We start from the raw sequence: 11,991 nt of genomic DNA, 5'->3' as shown, positions 1-11,991 counted from the left end.
CACAGCCGCAGTTGCCCACGGAGCTTTCCGGGTTCGTCAAACGGCGTGTTTCACTCATCGGCACTGGACAGGTGTTCGTCTAAATGACCGGTGTTTGAGTTGTTTGTTTTTATTCAACAGCTTTAAAATCACCATGAGAGGCCTGTGGAGTTATCGGCTCTGCTGCAGTTCACCACCCCCCAACAACAACAACAACAACAAGAGCAGAGTCAGCAGAGCGACGCGCATTATTTCTCTTGATATGTGCTTTCCTTAGGAGGGCGTAGACGTTTCAGTGTGGGTTTAAATCCCTTGCTGTTGCGATTTTCTGCTCTCACACATCGGAAACTAGCAGCGACATCCCAAGGAGGAGCGTCCGTAGGCTACCCCTGGTGTTTATTACAAGAGAGGACGCACCGCGAGTCAGAGACTGACAAGAGCAAACATGTTCGAGGCGAGAGGAATCTCCTTTGTCCTGCTGGACATAGCCTGTCTTATCATAGGTATGTATTTAAATGCCTTTTACTGACTGCGGTGGACTGTTTGTTAGTGCTTTTATTGATATAAGCCGATTTGTGACTTGATATAATCCAACTGTTTGGATATTAAACAGTTTACCATCACGTGAAGGGAGTGGTGAGCAGATTGTAACCCGCAACTGTGCCTTGGTGACAACAGTTTTATTTTAACCTCTAACATTAATGGTAGCACTAACCAAACAATATGTTTCTGTCATTTGCAACATCTGTATGTCTGTGGGTAGGTTGCTACATATGTTTCTGTTAAGAATGACATGCTCTTTGTTTCCATTGTATGCAAATTAGCGATCAGATGCTGACAAACATCTAGGGGCTAAACAAATTATGCTATTTTGTAAGTGCAACAATGTTTAATAATGCATTAGATACACTAACACTACAATCCCCAGCATTATATTCAGTATACTGAAGTACTTGCCTAATTATATAATGTTTCCATAATTAAAGGTTCTATTTTGTGCCTCACTACTGTTTAATTTTCTCATAGTCCAATTCTAAGTCCACATATGTGCCTGATTTCTCATTTAAACCAAACATTTAACAGTTTTCTAATAGTATCTCAGCAATACCTTGAATTAATATCTTATAAATTGGCCTTACTATCTTTCTCTGTTTTTAAACCCACTGACCAGCACCTACATTTTCTGGTTCATGTGACCACACATCTTTCCCTCAAATGGTCTAAAATCACTTCAATGCAGGGTACTTGTACTCATATCAGGTCTGAAACTGTATTCAGATTTAAATATGTGTAAACTACAGTATATCAGTTCATTTTACCAGTCATTATCTTACATAGGGATGCACCAATTTCACTTTTTCAGTCCTGATACCGATACAAATAGCTGGGCGTAAAGTACACTCATAATTGAATTGAATAGATCGACCCCCTTGTCACCAATACCTGATCCAGATATTTGAGTCAGTATCTGCTGATATCACTATCAGATCAGTGCATCCCTAATTTTACATTTAAAACCACTGTGAAAGTGTGGTGACACTTTTGAAATGTCTTAATTTTTCTGTATATTGGATTGAATGTATAATTGTATGAGTAATATATATGCCTTTTTATGTTTTTAGTTTTATCACTGGGACTTTACTGCTTTTTCAATCTGATTATGAATGATTGATTACTTTCCATCCTAATTGTAGGGTTAAATTGACAAATTGACTTTGTTTCAGAGATCCCCTCCAGACACGTTTTAAAACATACAAATGCTCTGCTTGGAATAATAATTTGTGTCTAATATGGTTTTTCCACAAAAATGTTCAACTACCTATTTCTAAATTCTTAAAATGACATTCACGCTAGTGCTTCCAGAATCTGTGAATATGCAAATACTGTTTGTTTCGTGAGTGCAGGGGGGGCATTAAAATATTGCTAAACCTCTAAGACTACAGACTTATTTTATATTGCACAATGTTGTAAGTGCCTTAAAGCCAAACGTGTGCAGCAAGACACAGCATGACTGTACAGTCAGTGTACTGTTCTGAGAACTGATGCAGAAGCAAACTTGAGTATTCTGCTAATGGCACAGACTATTAAATTATAGAAAAGCATCCAGGCTGAGGCTGTTTCCATGTCATGCACTGCTGTATACTAAACATGCGCGTGTAGTGAGGTTTAGCTCGTAAGAATACCACTTGAGAAGTGTGAGAACTGAGATAGTATTAATTTTCTGAAGAGCATAATGTGCAGGGAGAGATGATATTTGTCCTGGTTTGCCGAGACAGCTCATTTAATTTGTTTTTAACAAAATTACTGAGCAGGCTGCTCAGGCTGAGTCTGGATAAAAGGATAAAATGTTACAAAATACTTAACGTGTATTCTAAATACATTAAATTATTCACATTTTTCTTGGAAAGTCTCTTAGTCACACAGTTATAGAAATGAGAACAAGTTAAGTCCAACACTGAACTCTTGTGACTTGGGGGTCCTGTCATGTGTGTTTCTGTCCTTACTTTCTGGCATTTCCAGCTGTTGTAGCCAGTCAACTTGGGATGGCACAGCTGACAGTGTCAACAGCTGCAGACATGACAGACAGAACAGAAATACCAGACAGAATTAAAAAGTAGTTTATAGGTAGTTTGTGGGTGAAAGTATATCTTGCGTATTCTGCCATTTTGCGGCTTGTTACTATGCATTACAGCTCAATAATGGTCCCTCAAATGTCTTCTCCCCACTATACAATGGGCTAAACAGGCCAAACAACCAGAGAAATGACAGCGGCATTTCATTCACACTTTGAACTGTCAAAACCTATTAGCATAATCAGTCGTCTTTATGGTATTCTCTATAGGGAGCGCTTAGCTATGTCCACAGCTCCTTTCACACCAATGTGAGTCAGTGCTCCAACTAAAAAAATCTTCTCAATGCCCTCTGCTGAAAAACTGCCCAAAGATAACAGAATTTGTTGTTGTGATGAAGTCACTGCTGTTGAGTGTGCAATGAACAGTGTTGAGCTCAGTAATTCAGTGTTCAGGGGCTCACTGTCAAAGGATATGTCTGGTAATATATTCTGTTTTTCTTATTGTGAACAAATTTCATGAAAAACAAACAAAACTAACAATGATTTGATGCTAATAGCAAGTATTGTCTATGTAACTTATTCTTTACGTACCATGAGCTTCATTGTTGTCTGAAAGCTATTAAAAAAAACAAGAATGAGCCACACTGGATGACATGTTCAGGCCAAATTCAATGCTGAAAATGGTGCCAAATAAATGCACAATTTTCTCCCGTTTGATAGATATATACAAAATTGTGAGATCTGTTTCTAAGGATTAAATTCTTCAGCAGCAACATATCTGCTTGGGTTTGAGTGTAACGTCTTGATAAGCATTGTTGGTTTTGGTCTTTTCATTGAATTTAATGACAATGTGAAAAGAAAGAATAAAGCCAGTCTTATTCTTCCTTTAACTAGACTGCTAGAAAGGTTGGGATCTCTCATTTCTGTCACAAAGATTTAATTTGGCACGTGTTCATTCACTTCTGTCTGAAAGATGACAGATTTGAAGACCTCAACACTTTGTTTTGGCGCCCTTACTTTCTTTTCCATGCTTTGTTTTTCCCCCTTTGACCTCTTCCTCCCGATCTCTCTGTCAACAGGAGGCCTGCCTCTGGCAGCCTTTAACCTGGGTAAGATCCACCCCTTTCAGAGGGGCTTTTTCTGTAACGACGACAGCATCATGTACCCTTTCCACAAGAGTACAATCACCTCCACAGTGCTCTACACTGTGGGCTTCGCGCTGCCCATTAGCTGCGTAAGTAGGAGCCACTCAAGGCAGGTTCAACAGGTAACGCACGACCTGTCCCATGGCAAATATGTTGACTTGTCAACCGAAGGAGTAACTTATAACTTAAATGCATTCCAAGGTGTGGCATGGCCGTGGCTCTGGTATGATGGTTTACTGGCACACCTACATGGAAAGCATTTGTGCTTTTCCTGCGACGGCAAGTCAAACTGTCTGCTGTGACAAAAGGTCTGTTGGGACCAACACGTTTCCAGTGCGTAATGTAGGATATATATTCAAAATGGCTAGCTATACAGATTATGATTTCAGTTGTTCAGTAACTGTTGTATTAGCACCGCTACATCTTATTGAAATCCGATATGCACAATATTTTATGTAGTTCTGATGCTGTTTCTTACCTCAGTGTGAGGCTTTTGACATGTTCAACAACATCAGCTCTTACAGTAAAAGGCAAAGGAGGATGTCCACTTAAAACAATTAATACAAAATAAATCAGCCTGAGTAAATGTTGAACACACAAACACAAAAAACAGTCCTATAGCATATTTCTTTTACCAAAATCTGAGCTACAGCAGAATTTGAAGCAGTCTGCTGCTACAAATAGCAGTTTATGGTGATTTTAATCACCTTAAAGGTCAAAGTTTAGTTTCCAAACATCTTGATTATTTTTAATTGAAACAGTTCATCAAAAGAACCACTAATTAATTTAGCCATGGCTTTTATGAATTAGCAGCATATGATTTTTACTTACTACATATAATCAAATATGGATTATATGACGTAATGTCAGCCTGGCTTTTTTAGGCTTTTGATTTAATCATTTTGTTTTTAGCGTCAGTCTATTGGATGAACTTCTATAACTGTTGTTAATTAGTGCAACAGACATGCAGGCTGCGTGCTGCATCGCTCTGTTCCTTAAAATAGCTGGAATGCTTTTCTGGAACAGAGCAATTGTTTTTTTGGAGATCGACAGGCAAGACAGGGCTTCTGGTGTGTGTGTGTGTGTGTGTGTGTGTGTGTGTGTGTCAGTGATTTATCTTTTCCTTCATCGTGAGTGATTATAATCCCAATCTGTTAATTATGGTCTTAAATGTTATTGTTTAAGTTTTAACAACTCACTTCATTGTTCACTGTGTGCCAAAGGAAGGTGAGAATATGTGGGAAGTTATTAGGGAGAAGTGAAGTGTGTCGGTTTGCCAAAAAGAAAAGAGGAGTGTGAGGTGTGTTTCGGTCACGCAAGGGCTCTGTGAGAGCGCTATTTCTTCTCTTTGTGAGTGAGAATTTAACAATGGGAACTAAAGCCACTCAAGAAACACAATGATAAAACACATGCTCTAATGTTTGACTTTTCTGTATTAACATCCACTCCTCATCAGCATTTAACTCTCTGATGCCGTGCGTACACTTTAACCATTAAAATTTGCATGCTGATGTTCCTGAAAGTTGCTGAGGACGCCAGTCGCTGCCATGAGAGGATGCAACATGTGGTGTGGCCCTCTCACACTGCTTTGCATTGGCACACAGTGTTGCATCATGGATAGGGGATCGAGGCCCAGTGACATGATTTTGTAACCTGTATTTTTTTCCCCCTTGTTTTCTCTCTCATTGCCTCTCTGCTAGCTGGACTCCCATTTGTAATACTCAATCTGAAACACACCCCTTTCCGCCGAGGCTTTTTCTGTAATGATGATTCAATCAAGTACCCCCATAAAGAAGACACCATTACCTATGAGTTGTTAGGAGGTGTTATGATTCCCGTCACAATCCTCACTGTAAGTGGCATCTGTTTTGTTTTCTGCTAACGTGTCTCTTTTATACTTGCATCCTTTACGTACTGCTTAACTTGATCCACTCCTAACTTCTCTTTCTATCTCTTTTCTTTGAATCCATGGTTGCTGCTAAACACATTATTATGTTATAATGTGTTAATGTTTTAATTGCTTGCATAAGCCACCACTTCCATTAACTAAGTTTGTTTGCTAACTACATGCTGTCGAAAAAGTTTGTAGTTTTCAAAATTCTGTAACATTTGAAGATGAAACAGAAAGGTGACCAGTGTGGCTGACTTTTATTTTGAAACTTACCAGCTATGAATACGTCTCCAGCGGAGAGACTCCGTATATAAACACTGAAAATATCTTTATCAGTTTTTTTTAACTTTAGAAAAAGCTTCGATGCTTCAGGTTTCATCTTCAAAAAGAATTAAAACACCACAGTAAGAATAGACACTTATGCTTAATCAAGACCTAATCTTTTGTGACCCGTCAAGAGTAGCTCTTAGTTCACCTATTGAAAGCTTTTACAGATACAGGTAGCAGAGCGGTAGCAATAAAGGCCCATCAGCAGCCTTTTGTGAGACAAGTGTAAGTCCTGTTACAACATTGTCTTGCACCTCAACCACAACATTCAAACAAGAGGACTTCATGATTCATTCCTCCGACTTATACAGTATGAACACATACAAGCTCAGATATGCAAAAATGTTTTACTATTGGATCTATTAAGGAGGATTTATTTTCAACTTTTAGATCAAACTAAATTATATATGTTTATTATTTTAAGTGGACATCATCCTTTGGCCATGATACTTTGAACCATGTGTGTTATCTCAGAATGGATCAGTAGGTAGAAACACTGCCAATTCTGTCAAAACAGCATCTATAATGTTATGGAGAGTGTACTTAGTTAGACATTTTGGAAAAATAAGCTTATTCACTTTCTTGCTGTGAACTTGATTAAATACATTAAATATGAAGCTACAGCCGGGAGATGGTTGGCTTAGCGTAAAGACTGGAAGCAGGTGGAAACGGCTAGCCTGGCTCTATATCTAGTTTGTTTAATTCGTTAAAAAGCTAAAATGGTGTGGGTTGGCAGATTTTGTTACCCTCCAACAGATCCATTCTTGCGGTTTCCCCCCAGTTTTCAATTTTTATGCTATGCTAAGATAACTGGCTGCTGGTGGTAGTTCCTATTTAGCATACAGACAAAGCAGCTGTGTCGATCTTTGCATCTAACTCACAGCAAGAATGTGTGTGTATATCCACCAAAAGTCAAACTATTCCTTTAAATGCTGTTTCACAAACAGAGAGCTTTTTGTGAAATTAGTGTAATTGGCAGAGTTTTTTTTAACCAAACCCATTATTTAGATCCAGTATTTTAGGGTTTATTGCTGACTCTGATGTTATAGATTTCATTCAGTTGCACCTTTAATTTTCATTTGGGGTCTTGTATTTCTGTATACACCTCTAACTCTATCCTTCCCCTCCCCCTTACAGATGATCATTGGCGAGTGCCTTTTAGTTCATCTAAAGCGCATCAAATCCAAGTCCTCGTTCGGCAGCTACATTGCCTGTGTTTACAAAGCCATCGGTACCTTCCTTTTCGGCGCTGCCATGAGCCAGTCTCTGACCGACATTGCCAAGTATTCTATTGGCCGGCTCAGACCACACTTCCTGGATGTGTGCAAACCTGATTGGACACGTATCAACTGTTCATCAGGGGCTTATATTGAAGACTTCCCCTGCACTGGAGACCCGACGAGTGTCACTGAGGGCAGGTAGGTTTTGTTATAGCTCCAAACTTGTTTCTTTTATAGCATTCAGAAATGGATGGATGAATAATTGGAAGGATGGATAACAATTTTTTAGCAAACGCTTGCTGCTTCCAGCTGTGAAGATTCATATTTGATTGTAAACAGAATATTTTGGGAGTTTTGAACTGTTTGTAAAATAAAACAAGCTATTAAAATAGATCACTTTAGGCTGTGGGAAAAGTTCGAGTTTTATTTTCAAAATGTAGAATGACAAAATACACACAAACACACACAAACCTGGCATGAAAGGTGTTGTATTAATTTCTGAGAGGATATGTGATATATTTGAGTGAGAAGCAGCTATTCACTTCCAAAAACGATCTAGCTATGAGAGGATGGGAACTTCCACACCACCGCTATGCACTTTCTGGCAATGCACAAAGCCATTTCTAAAAACCGCTTAAAAGGTTCTTGAATGTGCATTAATGGTTGTACAATTCCCCAATAAGCAAATTTGCGGATCTAATGTGAAGGTAAATCCTCTAAGTTATGTCATAATGTCACAGAAGTCGTGCCACAAGGTATTAAGTTTTTTACACAACCAGGTGCAATGCAAAAACAAGCCCTCCACTAAGCCACATTTAAAACACACATTTGATATCTCAGGTTTGTATTTATGCAATCTCTGTGGTGTGTAAATTAGTGAAGAAAGTTATAATGGATCAATCTGTGTCCAGCAACAACAACCGAACAACAAATCGAGCACGGAATCGTCCGATTACTCGACGATATAATACTGATTAATTGCAGCCCTTTGTGAAAGAATGAATAAAGTGGTTCATGATTTCAGATGTTTTGCTGTTGAAATGGCTCCACACTAAACTTGCAGCACTCTTATGTTCTTGTTTTCTTGCTCAACAGATTAACAAATTCTGACAGAAAAAGCCCTCAAACGTCTGCACTCTGTTTTGTAATATGCTCGTGGTGTTGGTACAAAGAGCAAAGGTTAAACATGTCTCTAAACAACCTATGAATGATTGTCTAATTCATAATGGTGATAAAACCATTATGCCATGCCCCTGTGAACATTTAGTTTCTAATAAATATCTGCACACAGGTGACATGCAGACAGTGTTTTTGGCAAGATGCAGTTTGAACCACTTGCAGCACACGAAACCAGAGACACGGAGAGATTGAGAAATAGCAGGAATGTAAAGCTTGTTATGATTTAGCTCTATCCCTTATCAGCGCAGAGCAGCAGGAAGTATAGAGGGAGGAGAGGATATCCACTTCTCATTCTGGTGTAGGCACGAGCAGCAAGACCTACGGTAATAATAGAAGCAGAGGCCTAAATAGTGACAAAAAGCTGTGCCCAGTGTTACCAGTGTGGATTTATTATGCGCTATGAGGGACATCTACTTTAGTCTCTTCTGTTCAACTTTACTTAAATGTAAAGTAGGTCATTCTGCTTATAGGTTTGAGTGTTTGTTGTTTCCCTGAGCTGCATCCTTTGAATAAGAGCTAGAGTGGAAATATGCCCACCCACTACCTCTCTGTCCTCTGGGTTATCTACCGTACAATTTCCAGTGTGTGGTGTACAATGTTTCTGGGAGCTTCATTACTACTCTGCAGTTTATCTTATAATGTAGCATAATGAAGGAAACATTAACAGCAGGATAAGAGGATAAGGCAGATATCAGGGGTTTTTAAGATTAATGTCAGGACACATTATATTTCCAGCTCCCATGTGTGTGTTTGCGATGACCTGCTAATAAGTGCAGCAGGAGAGGAGAGAGCAGTAGCCTGCGCAGGATCATTTTACTGTAATATGATTCCTCATTGGCTTAGTCTCACTTCTCTATGAGATTCAAGGGCCTACTGTGAGCGGCATGTATGTTTGTTTGCATTTAAGAAGATGGCCAAGTTATTCAAAGGTTGTGTGCGTAATAAAAAAATATTACTTCTCTTCCAGATGGATTCTATTAATGTACAATGAGCCGAGGCCACACAGGGTGCGACCAACCTGCAATTTGAATGTGATGCCACAGAGGTTTTTATTGCAGTTGCCAGTTGGGCTTTGTTACCAAGGCGTGTTTGAGTCTGGATTGTCCTCTGCCAAAAATTAAAAATAATTTTTTTTTTGGTCACAAAGACCAGAAAGGCGCTAAACAGAGAGTACAGAACATTTACATTTACACAGTCGCTTTAAAAAGAACAAAGTTTTAAATACATCAAACTTACAACGTGATCTGTCAAGCCATGTTATATGGGTCATGCACTGGTAAGTTGTGAAGCAGCTTGCTGCTTTGTGCAGCTGTGTACATAAATCACTGCATCATCAGCATATAGCTGGATCTCTACATCACGACAAACCTAAGGCAAGTCATTAACATAAAGGTTGAACTACAGTGCAGCCAATCTATAAAATCTTGTAGAACACCTGCATTAATTTTATAATCAGTTGACTTTTATGTGAAATATGAAAGATGATAGACTTTATTTGTCTGTACAGCAGGTTTACTGTTGTATAACTTTGCTGAGTAAAAACCCAGAACCCATATTTTTTCATCAATCCATATTTGAGATTGAAGTCATTTCTAGTGCTTAACCTGCAAAGTTATCTGGATAACTCAATAGCAGCAGGTCGTTGGTTCACACTGCTGTCCAGACTCTGAAATACACATCTTATTCTACACCGTGAAGCACCCGACCTTTCATCAAGTGTCAGAGTGGAAAAGCACACCAAATAAGCAGGTGTACATTATTAGACTGTGTGTGTGTGTGTGTGTGTGTGTATCCATGGCTGCTGCTGTAGACATGGTCCATACAACAGTATAAAAACATAGCACTGTTATTATAAACAGGAAGTAACTAAGGCGGGGAGGAAGGACTGGAGGGTCTGGTGTCCACCACACCCCTCTACATCAGTCTCAATCCCTAAATGAGGGTGTGCCAGGATGCGGTGGTGTGTGGGTTTGTGTGTCTGACAAATGGATGTAATGATGTTTCTTTTCATGTGTGTTGATCTGGGCTTTTGTCTTTCCGTTGCAGGCTTTCCTTCTATTCCGGCCATTCCTCTTTTTCCATGTACTGCATGCTGTTCCTGGCTGTAAGTACCTATATCAGTTACATATTGATCTGCAATCACGTGGATCAGTGTTTACTGGAACACTGTGCTCAAAGCAGGGTTCGTACAAAGTTTGGAAACTGCTTAATTTTCAACATCATCCGGTGTTTATCAAAGTCTGGAAATCTTTTGTTTAGGTATTTCCCAAAATATCAAACTATTGCTTTAAATACAATGCAGCCAATTGCATGTTAGCGTAGCATAAAGACTCAAAACAGGGGAAACAGCTAGCCTGTGCTGTCCAAAAAACAAAATACACCTACAAACACCTAAAGCTCACTAATTATGACGTGTTTCTCATTTTCTCATATTGTGTTATTACCTTAGGACAGAACCCGGCTAGCTGTTTCTCCCTGTTTACAGTCTTTATGCTAAGCTAACAGTCTTGTGGCTGTGGCTTCATATTATCAGACGAAAGTGGTATGGATCTTCTCATCTAACTCTTGGAAAAGAGTGAATAAGCACATTTCTGAAAGGTTATTCCAGGTTATCATCAGTAGCAGTGTTGTGCACAGAGAAATGCAGCATCTCTAGTTCTTATTTTACTGCCCAGCCCTGATCCACTTTATGAGCTGCTGATTCATTGAGCACCAGCAGATATAAATAGACAAAGGGAAAGAAGTGCGTCAGGGGTCAGGATGAAGCAGCTAAACTTGTTTGTCCTTGAATAAAACGAAAAACAATAGAACTGTTTTTAATACACAGTTAAGTTGTCTGGTTTGTGCCACAACAGACATCATGCCCCAGCGGTGGTGTGATATTTAATTATCAGATTAGATTTTGGATACTGTTCTAGAGAATAAACAGCCTACTATATGTTGTACTGTTCCTTCTATCAGTGAAACGTGCAGGAGAGTTTCTCACCTTTTAAAAGACAAAAGAGGAAATAAATAGTAGAGCTGATAACTTGGTGACATAAAGAGGATTTTTGTTTAATTCAGGAACATTTTATAATCCTTCCCTGCATGATAGGTTTGTCTCTACTGTGGTAATGGAAGAGTCATCTACAAATCACTGCTGCTCAATTTCCTGCCACCCTTCCAGGAATGTTGCCCACAGTAGCTGTGTATTTTAAAAGCATGCCTCGTCTTTCTCAGCTGTACCTGCAGGCTCGACTCCAGGCTGAATGGGCGAGGCTACTGAGACCGACAATCCAGTTTTTCCTGATTGCTGCCTCAGTCTTCACAGGATTGTCCAGGGTGTCCGATTATAAACATCACTGGAGTGATGTGCTGACTGGACTCCTGCAGGGTGCCCTCATGGCAATCCTGGTGGTAAGTGATGTGTCTTAATCTTACTTTACCTTTAAAAGGAAAAGTTACACTCCTTTTCTTTATTTTTGGGCATTTTCAGCCTTAATTTCATAGTTATAGTGGAGACAGAAATAAAGGGAGAGCAATTTGAGCATTCCATTTTTTGGATAAATGATACAATTAAACGACAATCAGGAGATGTTTAGCTTAGCATGAAGACTAGAAGCAGCGGTAAACAGCTTAGGTCTGGTCTGCTAGCAGGTATCTCTAAAGCTCAGTAACTAACGTGTATCTCATTTGTGT

The 11,991-nt window shown here is 39.2% G+C and overlaps 1 protein-coding gene across 2 annotated transcripts in view; it reads left to right on the top strand.

Moving 5' to 3' along the window:
- The window catches only part of plpp1a (phospholipid phosphatase 1a), a 13,566-nt gene continuing 1,575 nt past the window's right edge, over window positions 1-11,991 (top strand). Inside the window, exons 1-5 of one of the 2 annotated variants that reach the window (XM_038733864.1) lie at window positions 1-482; window positions 5,397-5,548; window positions 7,052-7,332; window positions 10,360-10,417; window positions 11,533-11,709. In XM_038733864.1, coding sequence (XP_038589792.1) covers window positions 425-482; window positions 5,397-5,548; window positions 7,052-7,332; window positions 10,360-10,417; window positions 11,533-11,709 — 726 coding nt within the window. In that variant the 5' untranslated portion in view covers window positions 1-424. Of the gene's footprint in view, window positions 483-3,630; window positions 3,786-5,396; window positions 5,549-7,051; window positions 7,333-10,359; window positions 10,418-11,532; window positions 11,710-11,991 lie in introns of both variants that reach the window. The other variant, XM_038733863.1, reaches the window with a different exon arrangement.

The sequence above is a fragment of the Micropterus salmoides genome, unplaced genomic scaffold (genome assembly GCF_014851395.1).
Source record: "Micropterus salmoides isolate LMB-PRFRI ecotype aquatic unplaced genomic scaffold, ASM1485139v1 Ms_hic_scaffold_20, whole genome shotgun sequence".
Classification (NCBI taxonomy): Eukaryota; Metazoa; Chordata; class Actinopteri; order Centrarchiformes; family Centrarchidae; genus Micropterus; species Micropterus salmoides.
The sequence above is the reverse complement of the archived record's forward strand: the minus strand, read 5'-3'. Positions and strand labels throughout refer to the sequence as shown.